Source organism: Mobula birostris, chromosome 2 (genome assembly GCF_030028105.1).
Source record: "Mobula birostris isolate sMobBir1 chromosome 2, sMobBir1.hap1, whole genome shotgun sequence".
NCBI classification, from domain to species: Eukaryota; Metazoa; Chordata; class Chondrichthyes; order Myliobatiformes; family Myliobatidae; genus Mobula; species Mobula birostris.
In genome coordinates this window covers 113,007,517-113,029,111 of record NC_092371.1, presented here as the reverse complement: position 1 = coordinate 113,029,111, position 21,595 = coordinate 113,007,517, and the positions used below count along the sequence as shown (strand labels likewise).

The window sequence follows — 21,595 nt, the reverse complement described above, 5'->3', positions numbered from 1 at the left end:
CACTTGGGACATGTGTTCATTTCAGGTCACTTCATTATAAGAAGGAGTGGGTACAGCGGAGATTTATCAGAATGCTGCCTGGACTAGAGGGCATATTTTATGAGGAAAAGTTGAGCAAAATAGGGCTTTTCTCTTTGGAGCAGAGGAGGATGAGCGGTGACTTGATAGAGGTGTACGAGAAGATAAGAGGCATCGATCAAGTGGATAGCCCAGACTTTTCCAGGGGGGGGAGGGCTAATACACTGAGGCACAGTTTTGAGGTAATTGTAGGAAAGTAAAGGGTGGATGTCAGAAATACACAGAGAGCGGTGAGTGTGTGGAATGCCCTGCCAGGGGTGATGGTAGAGGCATTTAAAAGACTCGTAGGTGGGCACATGGATGATAGAAAATGAAAGGCTATGCAGGAGGGTTTAAGATTGATCTTAAAGTAGGTTAAAAGGTCAGCACAAAATCATGGGCCGGATGGCCTATAATATGCTGTAATGTTCTATTTTCTACGTTCTAAATATTGGCTCCATGGGAGAAGACAATAGCCAACAGGAGTTTGAGTGACTGGAGGTTTATGCACTGTGGAAGTCAACAGGGCCCAGTACTAGATCTCATCCTTTTTGTGGCAGATACTAATGATTTTAGCTTAAGTACAGGGGCTGTAATTAATAATTCTGTCCTTAAAAATGTGAGGTAATGCATTTAGGGAACTCGGTGTTTATATCATGACTCCAGTATTTCTACTATTTTTTAATGTTTCTTAATTGTACATATGATTCTTTTGTGTTCTATCGCTGAGCAGCAGTGAACCATCTGATTGGCCCATCAGAGTTCTCTTTGGGAACTAGTTGACTTGATCAGTATTTCTGATCTGGCTATTGTTCATGATTGTACTTAATTTTAAAAAACCACATTATCATACAGATTGTTAATATAGATGACAAATGTCAGCAGACCCAGCACCGATCTCTGCAGCACACCACTAGTCACAGGCCTCCAGTCAGAGAGACAACCCTCTACTACCACTCTCTGGCTTCTCCCACAGAGCCGATGTCTAATCCGAGTGACTGAACCTTCTTTACCAACCTCCCATGTGGGACCTTGGCAAATGCCTTACTAAAGACCGCATAGACAGCATCCACTGCCTTGCCTTCATCAACTTTCCTGGTAACTTACTCGAAAAACTCTAAGATTGGTTAGACATGACCTATCACGCATGAAGCCATGCTGACTGTTTTTAATCAGTCTGTGTGTATCCTAATACGTACTGTATATATCAGGTCCCTCAGAACACCATCCAATAACTTTCCCACTGATGTCAGGCTCACCGGTTTATAATTTCCCGGTTTATTTTTAGAGCCTTTCTTAAACAGCAGAACAACATTGGCTATTCTCCAATCCTCCAGTACCTCACCTATTGCTAATGATGATTTAAATATCTCTGCTAGGGCCCTGGCAATTTCTTCACTTGCTTTCCACAGGGTCTGAGGGAACACCCTGTTAGGCCCTGAGAATTTATCTACCCTAATTTACCTCAGGACAGTACACACCTCCTGCTCTATAATCTGTATAGAGTCAATGAAGTTGCTGCTGTTTTGTCTCTCTTTTGTAGACTCTGTGTCCATCTCCTGAGTAAATACAAATGCAAAAAAAATTTAAGATTTCCTCCGTCTCTTATGGCTTCACACAGGGAGGTTAGCGAAGGCTACTGAGGTGACTTTAAACTAGAATGGTTGGTGGGTGGGAATCAAATTAAAGAGGCTAGGCGAGAGGAGGTTAGTTCACAACAGGGGGATGGGAACCAGTGCAGAGAGACGGAGGGGTGTAAAATGAGGGTAGAAGCAAAAAGTAGTAAGGTGAAAAGTAAAAGTGGCAGGCCGACAAATCCAGGGCAAGCATCAAAAAGGGCCACTTTTCAACATAATTGTATAAGGGCTAGGAGAGTTGTAAAAGTGCGCCTGAAGGCTTTGTGTGTCAATGCAAGGACCATTTGTAACAAGGTGGATGAATTAAAAGTGCAGATTGTTATTAATGAATATGATATAGTTGGGATCACGGAGACATGTCTCCAGGGTGACCAAGGATGGGAGCTCAACATTCAGAGATATTCAATATTCAGGAGGGATAGACTTGAAAGAAAAGGAGGTGGGGTGGCATTGCTCGTTAGAGAGGAGATTAACGCAATAGAAAGGAAGGACATAAGCCGGGAGGATGTGGAATCGATATGGGTAGAGCTGCATAGCACTAAGGGGGTGAAAACGCTGGTGGGAGTTGTGTACAGGCCACCTAACAGTAGTAGTGAGGTTGGGGATGGTATTAAACAGGAAATTAGAAATGAGTGCAATAAAGGAACAGCAGTTATAATGGGTGACTTCAATCTACACGTAGATTGGGTGAACCAAATTGTTAAGGGTGCTGAGGAAGAGGATTTCTTGGAATGCATGCGGGATGGTTTTTTGAACCAACATGTCGAGGAACCAACTAGAGAGCAGGCTATTCTATACTGGGTATTGAGCAATGAGGAAGGGTTAATTAGCAATCCTGTCGTGAGAGGCCCCTTGGGTAAGAGTGACCATAATATGGTGGAATTCTTCATTAAGATGGAGAGTGACATAGTTAATTCAGAAACAAAGGTTCTGAACTTAAAGAAGGGTAACTTTGAAGGTATGAGACATGAATTAGCTAAGATAGGCTGGCAAATGACACTTAAAGGGTTGACGGTGGATATGCAATGGCAAGCATTTAAAGATCGCATGGATGAACTACAACAATTGTTCATCCCAGTTTGGCAAAAGAATAAATCAAGGAAGGTAGTGCACCCATGGCTGACAAGGGAAATTAGGGATAGTATCAATTCCAAAGAAGAAGCATACAAATTAGCCAGAAAAAGTGGCTCACCTGAGGACTGGGAGAAATTCAGAGTTCAGCAGAGGAGGACAAAGGGCTTAATTAGGAAGGGGAAAAAAGATTATGAGAGAAAACTGGCAGGGAACATAAAAACTGACTGTAAAAGCTTTTATAGATATGTGAAAAGAAAAAGATTGGTTAAGACAAATGTAGGTCCCCTACAGACAGAAACAGGTGAATTGATTATGGGGAGCAAGGACATGGCAGACCAATTGAATAATTACTTTGGTTCTGTCTTCACTAAGGAGGACATAAATAATCTTCTGGAAATAGTTGGGGACAGAGGGTCCAGTGAGATGGAGGAACTGAGGGAAATACATGTTAGTAGGGAAGTGGTGTTAGGTAAATTGAAGGGATTAAAGGCAGATAAATCCCCAGGGCCAGATGGTCTGCATCCCAGAGTGCTTAAGGAAGTAGCCCAAGAAATAGTGGATGCATTAGTGATAACTTTTCAAAACTGTTTAGATTCTGGACTAGTTCCTGAGGATTGGAGGGTGGCTAATGTAACCCCACTTTTTAAAAAAGGAGGGAGAGAGGAACCAGGGCATTATAGACCGGTTAGCCTAACATCGGTGGTGGGGAAACTGCTAGAGTCAGTTATCAAAGATGTGATAACAGCACATTTGGAAAGTGGCGAAATCATCGGACAAAGTCAGCATGGATTTGTGAAAGGAAAATCATGTCTGACGAATCTCATAGAATTTTTTCAGGATGTAACTAGTAGAGTGGATAGGGGAGAACCAGTGGATGTGGTATATTTGGATTTTCAAAAGGCTTTTGACAAGGTCCCACACAGGAGATTAGTGTGCAAACTTAAAGCACACGGTATTGGGGGTAAGGCATTGATGTGGATGAGAATTGGTTGGCAGACAGGAAGCAAAGAGTGGGAATAAATGGGACCTTTTCAGAATGGCAGGGAGTGACTAGTGGGGTACCGCAAGGCTCAGTGCTGGGACCGCAGTTGTTTACAATATATATTAATGACTTGGATGAGGGAATTAAATGCAGCATCTCCAAGTTTGCAGATGACACGAAGCTGGGCGGCAGTGTTAGCTGTGAGGAGGATGCTAAGAGGATGCAGGGTGACTTGGATAGGTTAGGTGAGTGGGCAAATTCATGGCAGATGCAATTTAATGTGGATAAATGTTATCCACTTTGGTGGCAAAAATAGGAAAACAGATTATTATCTGAATGGTGGTCGATTAGGAAAAGGGGAGGTGCAACGAGACCTGGGTGTCATTATACACCAGTCATTGAAAGTGGGCATGCAGGTACAGCAGGTGGTGAAAAAGGCGAATGGTATGCTGGCATTTATAGCAAGAGTACAGGAGCAGGGAGGTACTACTGCAGTTGTACAAGGCCTTGGTGAGACCACACCTGGAGTATTGTGTGCAGTTTTGGTCCCCTAATCTGAGGAAAGACATCCTTGCCATAGAGGGAGTACAAAGAAGGTTCACCAGATTGATTCCTGGGATGGCAGGACTTTCATATGATGAAAGACTGGATGAATTAGGCTTATACTCGTTGGAATTTAGAAGATTGAGGGGGGATCTGATTGAAATGTATAAAATCCTAAAGGGATTGGACAGGCTAGATGCAGGAAGATTGTTCCCGATGTTGGGGAAGTCCAGAACGAGGGGTCACAGTTTGAGGATAAAGGGGAAGCCTTTTAGGACCGAGATTAGGAAAAACTTCTTCACACAGAGGGTGGTGAATCTGTGGAATTCTCTGCCACAGGAAACAGTTGAGGCCAGTTCATTGGCTATATTTAAGAGGGAGTTAGATATTGCCCTTGTGGCTAAAGGGATCATGGGGTATGGAGGGAGGCTGGTGCAGGGTTCTGAGTTGGATGATCAGCCATGATCATAATAAATGGCGGTGCAGGCTCGAAGGGCCGAATGGCCTACTCCTGCACCTATTTTTCTATGTTTCTATGGATTAACATTCTGATCTTCCAGAGGATCAGTTTTGTCCCTTGCAATCCTTTTGATTTTAACATATCTGTAGAATCCCTTAGGATTCTCCTTCACCTTGTCAGCTAGGGCAAACTCATGCCTTCTTTTAGCCCCACTAATTCCTTTCTTAAGTGTTCTCTTGCATTTCTTATACTCCATAAGCACCCTGTTTGTTCCCACCTGCCTATACCTACTATGCACCTCTTTTTTTTAAAACCAAAGCCTCAATGTCTCTTGAAAACCAAGGCTCCCTACACCTGTTATCTTTACTTTTAATTCTGGCAGGCATATACAAGCTTTGTACTCTCAAAACCTCACTCCTGAAGGCCTCCCACTTACCAAGTACACCTTTACCAGGAAACAGCCTGTCCCAATCCACACTTGCCAGGTCCTTACTGATCTATCAAAATAGGCCTCACTCCAATTTAGAATCTCAACCCGTGGACTACATGTTTCTTTTTGCATATTTACTTCGAAACTAATAGCATATGATCGCTAGGTGAAAAGTGCTCCCCTAAACAAACTTGTGTCAGCTGCACTGTCTTATTCCCTAATAGCAGATCAAGTACAAGATAATATTATAAAATTTGTTCAGTTCCTATTGTCATATTTAATAGCCTGAAGAGTTTTGGATCTTTTAAACCCAGTGAGGAAGCTGCCAAAGTGATAAGGTTTGAAATTAGTGACACTGAATAAATATTTTTTTCTTCTATTTGTCTAGGACATTGAGGCTCTGTCTATCACTCTCAGCATGATTGGAAAGTTTGCAATCGCTGTAGCATTTGGACTGATTTACCTGTACACTGCTGAACTGTACCCTACTATAATACGGTAAGAGGAAGAAATATGTGATGATAAATTATAACTGTGGTAACTGTGCTTTCAGCTGTTAAACTGTAAGAGTTCAGAATGAAATTACACAATCTACCAAACAAAGATTTGTTAATCCGGTAACCCACAATAAAAAGAAAAACATTCATAGAATAAGGATTGTATAACTTGGTTTCAGGTAAAGATTAAGACATTCCTGCAGAATCAGGCATATATTTCTGAAGCGCAAACACGAGGAAATCTGCAGATGCTGGAATTTCAAGCAATACACACAAAAATTGCTGGTGAACGCAGCAGGCCAGGCAGCATCTATAGGAAGAGGTACAGTCGACGTTTCGGGCCGAGATCCTTCATCAGGACTTAACTGAAAGAAGGATTTCTAAAGGCCCTGGTTAACTCTGTATTAGATCATTAGACCATAAGACATGGGAGCAGAATCAGGCCACTTAGCCCCTTGAGGCAATGCCATTATTCTGCCCCCCCCCCCCATAACCTTTGACGTCCTGCCTAGCCAAGAAGCTATCAACCTCCACTTCCAAATATTACATTCATATTTCTCCTTAAAGCTTTTAAAGTAGGGTGCACACTCTATATGTTTATCATCTCAAGCACAGTTAATAGTGGAAAGGTATTTGTTCACGAGAAAGATAGATAAGCCTAAGACCATTTTCCTTGATGTCCATGTTTTTGACCATAAGACATAGGAGCAGAATTAAGCCATTTGGTCCATCAATTCTGCTCTGCCATTCCACCATGGCTGATTTAATATCCCTCTTTTTTTTAAAATCTTTTTATTGAATAAGTATACAAAAAGGTAAGCCATATAGGCACTAATACACTGATAGAATATAATAAAATTACAGGAGATATTAATACAAAAAAATAATACAAGCAATGTAATTTAAACATAACATACCAAGGTAACATAACAGTATACTAATTTTTATATATATCAATAGAGAAAAGGAAAAAAAAACCCACCGTGCAACTAACTAAAAGCAAAGCAAAGCAATGGGCTAACTTGAAACCAAACAGAGTTAAAAAACTTAAAATCACGTCCTCAATCCCGACCTCCATTAAAAACAGTAAAAAAACAAGAAGGGTATATATTACATTAAATGAAAATATTGAATAAAAGATCTCCAGGTCTGTTCAAATTTAAATGAAGAGTCATAAAGATTGCTTCTAATTTTCTCCAAATTCAAACATTATATCGTCTGAGAAAACCAAAAAAAGGTAGTTGGAGCATTAAGCTCTTTCCAATGTTGTAAAATACATCTTTTCGCCATTAAAGTAAGAAATGCAATCATTCTACGGGCTGAAGGAGAGAGATTACTGGAAATTTTAGGTAGTCCAAAGATAGCAGTAATAGGGTGAGGAGAGATATCTATATTCAATACCTTGGAAATAATATTAAAAATGTCTCTCCAAAAAGTTTCCAGAGTAGGACAAGACCAAAACATATGAGTTAAAGAAGCTATCTGCCCCGGACATCTATCACAAAAAGGATTAATATGAGAATAAAAGCGAGCTAATTTATCTTTGGACATATGTGCTCTATGAACAACTTTAAATTGAATTAGGGAATGTTTAGCACAGATAGAGGAAGTATTGACTAATTGTAAAATCTGCCCCCAGTCATCCACGGAAATAATAGATCCCAATTCTTGTTCCCAATCTGACCTAATCTTATCAAATGGAGCTTTCCTAAGTTTCATAATAATATTATAAATAATAGCCGATGCACCTTTCTGACATGGATTAAGGTTAATTATAGTATCTAAAATATATGTAGGAGGAAGCATTGGAAAGGAAGAAAGTATGGTACTTAGGAAATTTCTAACTTGAAGATATCTTAAAAAAAAATGTATTCTCGATAAATTATATTTATTAGATAATTGTTCAAAAGACATAAGGGAACCATCTAAAAATAAATCCAAAAACTGTGAAATACCCTTAGTCTTCCAAATTTGAAAAGCACGATCCGTAAAAGAGGGAGGAAAAAATATGTTACCTAAAATAGGAATCGCTAGCCCAAATTGGTTATGATCAAAAAATTTTCTGAATTGAAACCAAATACGTAAGGTATATTTAACTATCGGGTTAGACACCTGTTTAAGGCGTTTCAAATCAAAAGGAAGAGAGGAACCTAAAATAGAGCCAAGTGTATAGCCCTGAACAGATTGTAATTCCAATGCTACCCATTTAGGAATGGATAGTATATCCTGGTCAAGTAACCAAAATTTCATATGTCGAATATAATTGCCCAATAATAAAATCTAAAATTAGGTAATGCTGAGCCTCCATCTCTCTTAGCTTTCTGTAAATGTATTTTACCCAGTCTCGGGTTTTTATTTTGCCAAATAAATGAAGAAATTTTTGAGTCAACTTTATCAAAAAAAGATTTTGGAACAAAAATTGGTAATGCCTGAAATATATATAAAAATTTTGGCAAAAAAAACATCTTAACTGCATTAATACAACCAATCAAAGTTAAATATAAAGGAAACCATTTAGATGAAAGTTGAATAATATGATCAATTAAGGGTAAATAGTTAATCTTAAATAAATCTTTGTATTTACAAGTAATTTTAATCCCAAGATATGAAAAATAATTATTAATCAATTTAAAAGGAAAGTTATGATATAAGGGAAGTTGTTTATTAATCGGGAAAAGTTCACTCTTACTAAGATTTAATTTATAACCTGAAAAAAGACCAAATTGTGCTAATAGCTCTAAAACAGCAGGGATGGATTTTTGGGGATTAGAAATATATAAAAGTAAGTCATCAGCATAGAGTGATATTTTATGGGACTTTAAGCCCCGAGTTATCCCAGTAATATTTGGAGATTCTCGAATGGCAATTGCAAGAGGTTCTAAGGCAATATCAAATAATAAAGGACTAAGAGGACACCCTTGTCGAGTACCTCGAAAAAGAGGGAAAAAAGGTGAGCTTAAAGAGTTAGTACGGACCGAGGCCACAGGAGAATGATATAACAATTTAATCCAGGATATAAATTTCGAGCTAAAATTAAACATTTCAAGCACCTTAAATAAATAAGGCCATTCTACTCTATCAAAAGCTTTCTCAGCATCTAAAGAGATAACACACTCAGGAACATTTTGTGAGGGGGTATAAACAATATTTAACAGTGTGCGAATGTTATAAAAAGAGTAACGACCTTTAATAAAACCCGTTTGGTCTTCTGAAATACTAAAAGGAAGTACTTTTTCTAATCTATTTGCTAATAACTTAGAAAAAACTTTAGAATCAACATTTAATAAAGATATTGGTCTATAAGATGCGCATTGAGCAGGATCTTTATCCTTCTTTAATATTAGAGAGATTGACGCTCTATTAAAAGATTCAGGAAGTTTACCAAGTTTTAATGAAGCCTCAAAAACCCTACCGAGCCAAGGGATTAATGAAGGTGCGAAACATTTATAAAATTCTACGGTAAACCCATCAGGGCCAGGAGCTTTCCCCAAATTCATAGAGAAAATAACATTCTTAATCTCATCCGTGGTAATGGAAGTATCTAACATAGAAGACATATCCTGTGAAATCTCAGGGAAGTCTAGATTATCTAAAAAATCATTCATATATTTAGAATCTAGAGGAGACTCTGATTGATATAAGGAAGAATAAAAATCACAGAAAGTTTGATTAATCCCCACATGGTCAAGTATCAGTCGGTCATTGTGATTATAAATCTGATTAATTTGAGATTTAGCATAATTAGACTTCAGTTGATTAGCCAACAGTTTGCCAATTTTGTCACTGTGTACATAAAATTCACTTCTTGTTTTCTTTAATTGGTTTACAATCGAGGACGAAAGTAATAAACTGTGTTCCATTTGAAGTTCAGTTCTTTGTTTATATAACTCCTCAGAAGGAGCTATAACATATTTCTTATCAATTTCCTTAATCTTGTCCACGATTACCAACTCCTCCTGCTTCAGCTTCTTCCTCAAAGCAGCAGAATACGAGATAATCTGACCACGAATATAAGCTTTAAAAGTATCCCAAAGAATGTTCACAGAAATATCCTCTGTGTAGTTAATTGTAAAAAAATGCTCAATCTGTTCATTCATAAAGTTAACAAAGTCCGAGTCCTGAAGCAACAACGAATTAAAACGCCACTGTCTATTATTTTGTGTATTGGCCTGAATTTTAATAGAAAGCTTAAGTGGAGCATGATCCGAAATGGTTATATAGTCATAATCACATTTAATCACTGAAGAAATAAGACAAGAATCAATAAAGAAATAATCAATTCTTGAATAGGAATGGTGAACATGTGAGAAAAAAGAAAAATCTTTTTCCTGAGGATGCAAAAAACGCCAAATGTCCGTCGACCCAGAATCAGAGAGGAATGAATTAATCAAAGTTGCAGATTTATTAGGTAAAGTCCGTAGAGGAGCCGAACGGTCCAAAGCTGGAGATAAACAGGTATTAAGATCTCCGCCCCAGATCAATGAAAACTCATTCAAATTCGGGAACTGATTAAATAATGATTTATAAAATTCCGGACAGTCCATATTAGGAGCATAAACATTAACCAAAACTACCTTTTTATTAAATAGTAGACCACTAACCAATAGAAATCTACCATTCGGATCAGAAATAATATCATGTTGTATAAAAGTAACTGAGGAGTCTATAAAAATAGAGACGCCTCGAATCTTAGCATTGGAGTTCGAATGAAGCTGTTGTTCCTTCCAGAATTTAAAAAAACGTAGTCTGTCCCCCCTCCGCACATGGGTCTCTTGTAAAAATAAAATTTGTGCTTTAAGTCTCTGGAACACTTTAAAAACTTTTTTCCTTTTAATAGGATGATTAAGACCATTAGTATTCCAGGAGACAAAATTAATAATAGACTCCATAAACCCTAAGGTCAACCCGCAACAAGGAGGATTGACGATAGGCTCGACCCACGAACCCGGAAAGGGAACAGAACAAATAAGAGATACCGGGAAGAAGAACGCAACCAATACTTCAATAATGTACATAGCCCAAGAAGAAAGAAACTAAAACGTGAAGCCCCTCCCACCACCCCCCACCCCATGACCCCAAGGCTAAGTCTAACGCAGACCAGCCCGAAAGAAGCAAGCACTAAAACTACCCCCATGACTTCCGGTATACGCTCCCTAAAAAAAGTGTAAATATAAAAAAAGATCAGCTAGTTATAAAACAGTAAGAGAATAAAAAAAAAGGTAAATCAATTAAAACAAACACCTAATATAACAGAGTAAAAGCCAGAAAATATAAAAAAAACGCATCAAACCCCAGAGCCTATAAGTAAACAAAACAAAACAAAAAAAAATTGAGATTATTAACATAAACTAGTTACAAAAACCTACAAAACAAAGTTGATTTAAAAAAACTACAAAATTTAAGGCCACAAAGGAAATAGGTAAAATGACGGTGAGGGAATAACCACCCAGAATCCCCTGGGAAAAAGAAAGGAATGACGCAGTTGAAAGGAAAGTTTAGCAACCATATTAAATAATCAAAAATAAACTTTTCTGCCCATATAGGACACAAAAAAATTAAGACTGACAAATTCACAACCTCCGCTCAACGGAGATAGTTAAAAAATTACCATTAAGATGTTGAAGGTGAAAATTGATCGAGATAACTCTGGGCATCCGAAGGAGATTCAAAAAAACGGAGGGCTCCATCCGACGTACGAATCCTTAGATGTGCTGGGTAAAGCAGTGCTGGTTTTAAATCCATCTTGTAGAGTTCTGACATCACAGGTCTGTAACGAGCCCGTTGATCCCGGATTGGTTTACTGAAATCCTCCACGAATCGGAACTTAAGATCCAGAAACTCAATATAACCTTTAGATCGAACAAAACGAAACAGTTTCTCCTTGTCTTGAAAGTAATGAAAACGTAAAATGACATGTCGAGGTTTATCTGACCTAAGCGAGTATGATGGAACTCTGTGAACACGATCCAATAATGGTGGTTGGTTAGGAAATACAGTAGGAAATGCATCTTTTAAAAGTTGAGAAAAATTCTTCATAGGGTTATCAGATTCAACAGCTTCACGCACCCCAATCATTCGAAGATTCTGCTGTCGCATTCTGGATTCTAAGTCAGAGTTTTTAAAGGTCAGAAAGTCGAGTTTCTTCTTCATTACATTAATTGTTTCTTCGATTTTCTCCATCTTGAGCTCACTTTGTTGCGTGGATTTTTGAAGATCAGATATAGCCGACTGATGTTCCGTGATAGATATTTGTATCTTCTCGATTGAATCGGCAATTTTCTGGAAACTAGTTGAAATTTCCTCACGAATCAGCTCCGTAATAGAGGTTGAAATTTCCCTTTGAATTAGCTCCGATATAGCTTTCAAAGTCACCGGTGGTTCAGTCGGAGGGAAATCGGTACCTTTCGGTCTAACCGGAGGTTTGCAGTCCTTCCCGTTTTTTCCATTCTTAGACATAGCAGACCTTAAACGTATCCGATTATCAAAGAGCCCAATTTGTTTCAAATTATTATAAAAGTCGATGCCTTAATGGTTAATTAAAATATAGCTGATCATAAGAAGAAAAACTCAGAGGTAATGGAGCAAGTCAAGAACGCGACTTCACTCCATGAGCGCTACCGGAAGTCCCCTCTCAACCCCATTCTCCTGCCTTCTCCTTGTAAACCTTTGATGGCCTTACTGACCCAGAACCTATCAATCTACGCTTTTGATATACCAAGTAACTTGGCCTTCACAGCTCTGTGTGGCAATGAATTCCACAGATTCACCACTCTCTGACTAAAGAAATTCCTCCTCTTCGCTATTCTAAATGGATGTCCCATTATTCTGAGGCTGTAACTTTTGGTTCTAGATTCACCCACTATAGGAAACATCTTCTCCACACATCCACTCAATATTTGCTAGGTTTCAATGAGATTGCCCCTCATTCTTCTAAACTCCAGTGAGTACAGGCCCAGAGCCATCAAATGTTCCTCTTACATTAACTCTTTCATTCCCGGAATCATTGGGATAAAACCGGTCATTTCCCTGCTCCAGCAGAGATCAATGATTGTCCCAGAACCTCTCTCTACTTGTATAAGTCCAGTCATACAAGAACAATTTGCTTAGCCACTGACTTGCTGAGTTCTTCCAGCATTTTGGTTTTGTTGCTTAAGAGATCAGACATCTGCAAAATCTCTTGCGTTTATAAATTAGCCACCGGCATTCTATGAGCAGTTCTTTTGGAAATAAATGTGACCTCTCATCCCCAAGAAAATATGCTGTTTGTCCTGCTAAATGTTTGCAATATTTTCTGGGATTTTTCAAAAATTTTATAAATAAGTACTTTTTTCCTCAGTTTGGGGTATTGCTGTGCTGGGTCTAAATGTTTACTTTATTTTACACTTTATTGTTGCCAAACAATTGATACTAGAACGTACAATAATCACAGCGATATTTGATTCTGCGGTTTTGAAGCTGTCAATCAATAAAGCTAGATGTCAGCTTTAGATGAGTGACAACATTCATTTCTATCCGATGGTTTCACTCTACAATTAATATAAAATCTACATTGATATGCCAGTTTAAAAAAAACAGAGGGAAATGTGCATTATTCGGAATGTTGTCATGCGGAAAAGGGGATCCACCTACATTTTCAAATCGATATAAAAGATCCCATGTCATTATTCAAAAGAGAACAGGACAACTTTAGTACTTCAACCAACAAGCTTTATGGGACGATCAGATCAGTATTCAAAGTTCAAAGATATATGTCACCATATACAACCCTGAGATTCACTTACTTGTAAAACCAAGAAATACAAGACAATCAATGAAAACCTACAGTATTTCATTGCTATGTGCCTGTTGGTTGTTCCCTTTCCTACATCACAATTTATTTTTTTGCTCGTTTTCAGCACCTGTATCTTCTGTGTCTCGAAATATTTGTACAAATAATTGATATTATAATGATCCATCTCACCAGATTTTGGGTGGTGAATACCAAAAGATTCGCTGCTTTCTGCAAGGGAGGAATTTATTTATTTGGTGATACAGTGCAATGTAGGCCCTTCTGGCCTTCGAGCCACACCGCCCCAGCAACCCCACAACCCTGATTGGCTCAAACCTAATCATAGGATAATTCAAAAAGACCAACCCTATACTTTTTTGGGCTGTGGTAGCGACACCACTGAAAAAGACATTTTGTGTCCATCAGTTGTAAATGACTAGCCCCTTACCTTACAGTTATGCCCCCTAATTCGAGACTATCCCTCTAGTATCTACCCTGTCAAGATCTTAAATGTTTGAATAAGGCTACCTCTCATTTACCTAAACTCCAAAGAATGCAGGTCCAGAATCAGGGCGCTATAGTAGCCTAGCGGTTAGCACAACGCTATTACAGCTCAGGTCATTCCAGAGTTTGAAGTTCAATTCTGTTGCCGTTCTGTAAGGAGTCTATACATCCTCCCTGTGGAATGCATGTGTTTTCCATGGGTGATCCAGCTTCCTCCCACAGTTCAAAGACGTACCGGAAAGGTTAATTGATCATTGTAAGTTGTCCTGTGATTAGATTAAGAGTTGCCGTGGGTTACCGGGGCAGTGTGGTTTGAGGGGCCGGAAAGGCCTACTTTGCACTATATATCTAAGTAGTTTTCTGTTCAGGCTTCCTACAATTCAGTTATTCCGTGGCCCTCAATCTTAATAACAAGCCAATAACACTAAGTGGCCACTTTTTTAGATGCCTCTGGTATCTAGTAAAGTGGCCACTGAGTTATGTTCGTGGCATTCTGCTGCTGTCGTCCATCCACTCCAAGGTTCAATGTGGTGTATATTCACAGATGCTCTTCTGCACACCACTGCTGTAACATGGTAGTCTGAGTTACTGTCACCTTCCTGTTACCTTGAACCAGTCTGGCCATTCTCCTCTGATCTCTCAGTCTGGCCATTCTCCTCTGATCTCTCTCATTAACAAGGCGTTTCCACCCACAGAACTGCTGCTCCCTGGATTTTATTTTGCTTCTCGCACCATTCTCTGTCAACTCTAGAAACTGTTGTATGTGAAAATTCCAGGAGATGAGCAGTTTCTGAGATACTCAGACCATCCAGTCTGGCACGAACAATCATTCCACTGTCAAAGTCACTTAGATAATTTCTTCCCCATTCGGTTAATTGAACTAAGCCTCTTGACCGTGTATGTATTATTTTATGCATTCAATTGCTGCCACATGATTGGTTGATTAGATATTTGCATTAATAGCAAGTGTACAGGTATACCTAAATAAAACTGGCCAATGAGTGTATGTGGCACCTTATCAAATGTCACTCGAAAGTCCACATATACCATAGCCATTGCATTTTTCTTATTGACAGTTCAGCAATCAAATCAGGAGTATTATAATGTCAAGTTGACTTGAAGTTATTTCACTGGTGCTTCATAGCCAACAGTATTATGGAGATGCTTCACCAGAAGAACTGTAGCATTTTACAAAAGGAGCTCACCAGCATCTTCTCAGTGGCAATTAGAAATGCAAAATACACGACATTACAAGCAATGGCTATTTCACGTAAAAGAGCAGTGATGTGTAGGGGGCTTTGAGGTTCTGTCATCCATCCTTTGGGGTACTTTTCTGTTTTTGTGGATGTCTGTGAAGAGCAAGAATTTCAGGTTGTATATTGTATACATTTTCTGATATTAAATGGAACTATTGAAACTATTATTTAGAAATAGAACTTACAATAAAACTGGCAATGAACATTGGTTTCTAATTTTTGCTGGATTCTCCCAATTACCTAGCCATAACTTAGCTGGGCAGTTGGCAAATTCCCAGAAAACCATGTTAAACATTCACATTTAGCATCTTATTCTTCCGGGGTCTATATTGATCTCCCACTTGAATTTCCAAATGCTGCTCTGTTTACTAATTCTGGATTAGAGCTATTGATTAATGGTGAAAGTGTTTCTTTTTAGATCATTGGCTGTTGGCAGTGGGAGCATGATGGCCCGAGTTGGAAGTACAGTAGCCCCTTTTTGTGTTCTCCTTTCATCAGTATGGATCTTCCTACCACAGGTAAATCATCCTGACTTAAATATTGGTACATGTGAAATAGATTGACTGTGTGCATTTTGGCCCTCAAAAGCTACGGCCTCATTCTTATCCCAAATATTTCAAATTCCAATATATAGATAGAAACATAGAAAACCTACAGCACATCTCCCTGTACTGCTTCCAAGATGCACCATGGTACAGGGTCTCAGTTTTGAAGGTCTAGTTGGAAAGACAGCATCTCCATTTGTATTGTACTAAACCATTATATACTAGATTTTTGTGCTCACGTCACTGAACTTTTGGGTGGTGGGGTGGAGATGTGTCTCTACCAAAGGAGGTGTAAGGTGCTCCTTCCCTCCACTAGACTGCAGGTCACTTTTGAGCAAGGTGTGGCACCTGCGTCGCACCCCCCCCCACCCGATCAGGGTCACGTGAGGCCATGGGAGCAGGTGGTGGATGGTCGTATGAGTAGCTGGTGCATATCGCAATCCCTGGTTATGCAATCACTGTTGCCAGGCGGACAACCTCTGAAGTATATGCAGCTTCACCAAGCTGTCATCTGATCATTTGAAGTGCGCTCAGTGCTGTTCTCCATCTTGCACCCTCATTAAGCTAGGATGATGCATCCCCCATGATAATGGTGGAATGAGGCACGTGCGAGTCAATTGTTTATACATTATAATAGTGAATATTTCTGCTGATATAAGTAGTCTACAGCATTTCATGGATGCCTAGTTCTGAGCTGCTAGCTCTGTTTAAAATTTATTCCATTTAGTACAACTATGATACCCCACCTGGGCAGTAATGGTAGTACAGGCAAACCAGGTTTAATTATTACCGTGGCCTGTAAAGAGTTTGTACGTTCTGCCTGTGACTGCACAGGTTTCGTCCAGGTGTGCCAGTTTCATTTCACAGTCCAATGTACCAGTTGGTAGGTTAATTGGTCATTTTAAATTGTCCTGTGATTAGGCTGGGATTAAACTGGGGAGTTGCTGGGTGCTGTAGCTCAAAGGGCTGGAGTGGCTTATTTCACACTGTATCTCAATAAATAAATAAAATTTGGAGTGTCCTTCATGTGAATGCAGAATCTTCTCCACAAGCATTGTGTGGTGGTCACTTCTACCAATGCTGCTGTGGATGGGGCTTATTGCCAACAGTAGATTAGTGAGGACAAGATCACGTAAGTTTATCTCTTCTGAATGTTCACTTACTAGCTGCTACACGCCCAGTTTGGTAGGTATGTCTTCCAAGACTCAAACACCTCAGTTAGTGCTAATGGTACCAAGCTACTGAAATGTTGAAGTGATGAACATTGACATCCACCACCCAGACTACACTCTGTGGTCTTATTGGTTTTTGTGCTTGTTGGATGTCTGGGAGTCCTGGTTAATTAGTTGAAGGATGAGTGTAGGTGGTAATCAGGAGGTTTCTTTACCCATGTTTGCCATGTCGCAAGGCTTCATGGGAGCTGGAGTATTCCTAGGCCTAGTCCTTCCCTACTATATATCACAGTACCACTACCTTTGTGTGCCTGGTCTGCAAGTAGGACAGGGTGTACTTGGGGAATTGAGCTAAAGAGTCTGACACACTGTCTGTTGTTCTTGAGCATGAGATTGCTTGATAGAGTTTTGGAACATTTCTGCTAATTTAGACATCAGCCTCCAGCTTTGTGTGAGGAGAAAGGCTAATTAGATTGGAGTTGACTTTCCCATTTCTGAATTTGATGGCTAGGTTGATGCAGGCCGGTTCATCTGGTTTTATTCCTTCCCTGTATCTGTACAGCATTAATGATACAATTGAGTATCTCGCAATACCTGTGAGGACATTTCTGGAAATAAGGAAAATTCAGCATTTCTCCTTTTTGATTATTAATGAAGCAGAAGAGTATCAATGACAGAGGAAATCTTCTGTTCGTTATGTGCCAAGCTGTGTCGTATGACGTGGGCGATCATGTTCTTTCCATGACCAGGATTATTCTTGGCAAAGTTTTCTATAGAAGTGATTTGTCATTGACTTCTTCTGGGCAGTGTCTTTACAAGATAGATGACCCCACCCAGCCATTATCAATACTCTTCAGACATTGTCTGCCTGGCACCAGTGGTTGCATAACCAGGACTTATGATATGAACCAGCTGCTCCCATGGCTTCATGTGACCCTGATCGGGGGTGGGGTGGTGGTGGGTGCTAAGCAGATGCTACACCTTGTCAAAGGGTGACCTACAGGCTATCAGAAGGAAGGAGCGACTTGTACCTCCTTTGGGTAGGGACCTATCTCCACCCTGCAAATTTGCCTGGGTTAATTGGGAAGAATTGGCTGAAATAAACATCTAGAGTTCTAAACTCCTTTGGTAAATGCATTATGTTTGTGTAGATTCTACATTATTATAAAATAATGGCCATTTTTACAATTTTGATGTTATCTTTATCATAAGCAAAGGAAATCAAACAAGACCAATTGAAATGAATGTGATGAAACTGGAATTAGTGTCAAATTTTTAAATATGTAATGTATTTCTGCTTTTCTCTCTCTTTGGCAGCTGATTGTTGGAATCATGTCTTTTCTGACTGGTTTCTTGACCCTGTTGCTCCCGGAGACGCTTGGGAGGCCTCTGACCCAGACCTTTGAGGAGGCCGCAGAACTGCAGAGGAAACTTAAGCAAAAGAAAGAAGCTTCCAAGCGTAGAGGTAGTGGTGCTGCCATGGTAAAGATTGAGAAAGAAGACTATATCACTGATGGTGTGGAGAAGTCAAAGGAAGAACAGAATCTAATTGAACATTTAACAAGGTTGTAAACCACATCTAGTCATCATTATGCCTTGAAACAAGCAGAGGTTATAATTCTGATCAGTTACCAACATCTTAAATCTGTGAACTAAATAGGGTGTAGCAGTAGCTTAGCAACCATACAAACAATAATATGTAAAGTAGACCCTGAGGTAATTTTTTGTAGTTTATCCTTTCTTTAGATAATGGTGGTCTGGAATTAGTCTGTGAGAAAGTAAGAGAATAATTTAATATGAATCAAAGTGTGTGTTGATTTACATGAATTGAAATTTATCTGCAAAATGAGTATTGACTGATAACAGTCCAATTCATAGCCTACAGTAGGCTGCATTTTATATTCCTACAACTGTCTCTTGTAGTAAAAATCTACTCAATGTTATTGATTCAATAGAATACTTAGAAAATAGAGACGCAGATCTATTTATGATCTTCAATAACATTATTCAGAACTACACGTTAAGAGATGTGTTTTGGGGGAGGAAATGCAGATTTGCAAGTTAAGAATTTTGTTGCATCAGCTGCACAAATCATGAAAAGAGATACTTATTATGTTGACCAAATAAAAGTTTTAGGGTTAGTTCAATTAGATTCCTATCTACTGTGGAGAGGTCAATAGTTGAGTTTGACCCTCGTCTATTATCTAGACTCCTTTCATCAGCTAATAATCGTGTGAGCAGATTTAAGAAACATTGCCAACTCAAAATACACATTCTGCAGCTATGTCTAGATCCTAAGAAAATAAATAAAACTACACATTTTCCCCCCAAGACTGACAAATATGCACCAAAACTTTAATTGTATATCTTATGGGCAAAGCTTCCTTTGATATCTTTACTCACTAGATTTAACCTTGGATCATACACCTGCTTCAAGCGAAAAGTTCTATGCTAATATCATTATGAATCTGCATTTTAGCCTTTAAGCAATTTGCTTTCAAGTTTCCCTTCCCTACCTGTGAGATTGTGCCTTGTTTCCACTCAGTATTTACCTACAAAGCTGTTGAGATTGAGAACTAAATGAAGGAAGAACATATAAAGCATTTTCCATCACTAACCAAACTTGTAGCAATAATGAAAAAAACATATAAAATGATTATTTATAAACTAGGTTCAAATAATAGCACATTATCTGCCAATGAAATATGCTATTTAAAAATGTTTTGGTAATACTTTTTTTTTAAAACTTAAGTGCCCATGGTTAACAGTGTCCTTTCTCCTGCATTCACATTGTCTTCTGCAGTCAAACAGGCAGGAGAGTACTGATTATAGATGTGTCAAGGGTACCACAATGTCACTGTTAGAAGAAGTACAAAGATAAATTATAATTTAGTAGCACATAAAAATATTTAACCTTCATTTGTCAAGTAGTGTGCTGGCTGAGAAATTTGAGAGGAACAAAAGACTTGCATTTTTATTTGTGATTTCCATAACAATAGAGAAGGGACAAGTTGTCTTTAATTGGTCTTGCATGCTGTTTTAAGTGCATCCCAAAGTGCTTTACAGACAGTGAAGACAGTACCTTTGAAGAATGAGAGTCCAGTAGGACTAAAGGATTTCACAAAATCAATATCGTAATGTCCGAATGATCTGACTCAAGGAAATATTGCAGGCATCAATATTTCCCTGGATTTCACCACTTTTCTATAAAATTGTCAATGAGACCTTTAATACACAGTTGTGGTAGCAGACAGTTTACAACCTCATCCAGAAGTTAGCAGCTTTGACAACGTACCATTCCACTAATCAAAAGGTTTGGAAGTTCAAGTTCAGTAATTCATTCATTATGTGCCATGTTGTATGGCATGGGCAATCATGGTCTTTCCATAAACGTGATTTTTCTTGGCAAATTTGTCTACTGATGTGGTTTGCCATTGCTGCCTTCTGGGCAGTGTCTACAAGATGGGTGACCCCAGCCATTATCAATATTCTGAGATTGTCTGCCTGGTGTCAGTGGTCACATAATCAGAACTTGTGATACACACCAGCTGCTCCCATAGCTTCACATAATGCTGATCAGGGGGCTAAGCAGGTTCCACTCCTTCCCCAAAGATGACCTGCAGGCTAGCAGAAGGAAGGAGCATCTTACACCTCCTTTGTCAGAGATGTATCTCTACCCCACCACCCAAAAGTTTAGTAATGTGAGTACCAAAATCTAGAATATAATGGTTTAGTACAATACAAAGGAAGATGCTGTCTTTCCACCTAGAACTTCAACTGAAACCCTGTCTGGATATGTACCATGGTGCATCTTGGAGCAGTTCAGGGAGGTTATCCTAATCTTTTTATCTCTTAACCAAAATATTATTTGATCATCCCTACACTTCCTTTTTTTATTGGCATGAGCTTGTTGTGTGTAAACTGGCTACTATGATTCTACATTATCAGCGTGAAAAATCTGGGACATTGTAAAAAGAAAGGCACAAAATGCCAGCCTTCATCTACATGCTGAATTTATATTTCTTAGTCTTAGTGGTGTAAAACCCTTGAAATGAAATGTGCATTAATTCGGTTGATTGCACTTTATCAAAAGTAGACAATAGAATGAACCAACACTAAAAATGGAATACTAATATTCTGTCCTGTTGAAGGGTCTCGGCCTAGAACGTTGACTGTGCTCTTTTCCCAGATGCTGCCTGGCCCACTGAGTTCCTCCAGCATTTTGTGTGTGTTGCTACTACTGCATTTATAGGTTTGGTCACACAGTACAGCTCAATGGAAGACTATCAGACCAAGAAAGATTTGGATTCCAGACCTAATCAGTTCCCCTCTACCACCACTCTGCTCCGTCTAGCGGAATTAGTCCTTACTCTTAATAATTTCTCCTTTGGCTCCTCCCACTTCCTCCAAACTAAAGGTGTAGCTATGGGCACCCGTATGGGTCCTAGCTATGCCTGCCTTTTTGTTGGGTTTGTGGAACAATCTATGTTCCGTGCCTATTCTGGTATCTGTCCCCCACTTTTCCTTCGCTACATCGATGACTGCATTGGCACTGCTTCCTGCACGCATGCAGAACTTGTTGACTTTATTAACTTTGCCTCCAACTTTCACCCTGCCCTCAAGTTTACCTGGTCCATTTCTGACACCTCCCTCCCCTTTCTAGATCTTTC

The 21,595-nt window shown here is 39.1% G+C and overlaps 1 protein-coding gene across 1 annotated transcript in view; it reads left to right on the top strand.

Annotated features, from left to right (window-relative positions):
- Positions 1-21,336, top strand: part of slc22a16 (solute carrier family 22 member 16) — a 54,255-nt gene extending 32,919 nt beyond the window's left edge. Inside the window, exons 6-8 of the mRNA XM_072277612.1 lie at positions 5,572-5,681; positions 15,627-15,726; positions 18,243-21,336. Coding sequence (XP_072133713.1) covers positions 5,572-5,681; positions 15,627-15,726; positions 18,243-18,497 — 465 coding nt within the window. The 3' untranslated portion in view covers positions 18,498-21,336. The remainder of the gene's footprint in view (positions 1-5,571; positions 5,682-15,626; positions 15,727-18,242) is intronic.
- Positions 21,337-21,595: the final 259 nt, after the last annotated feature.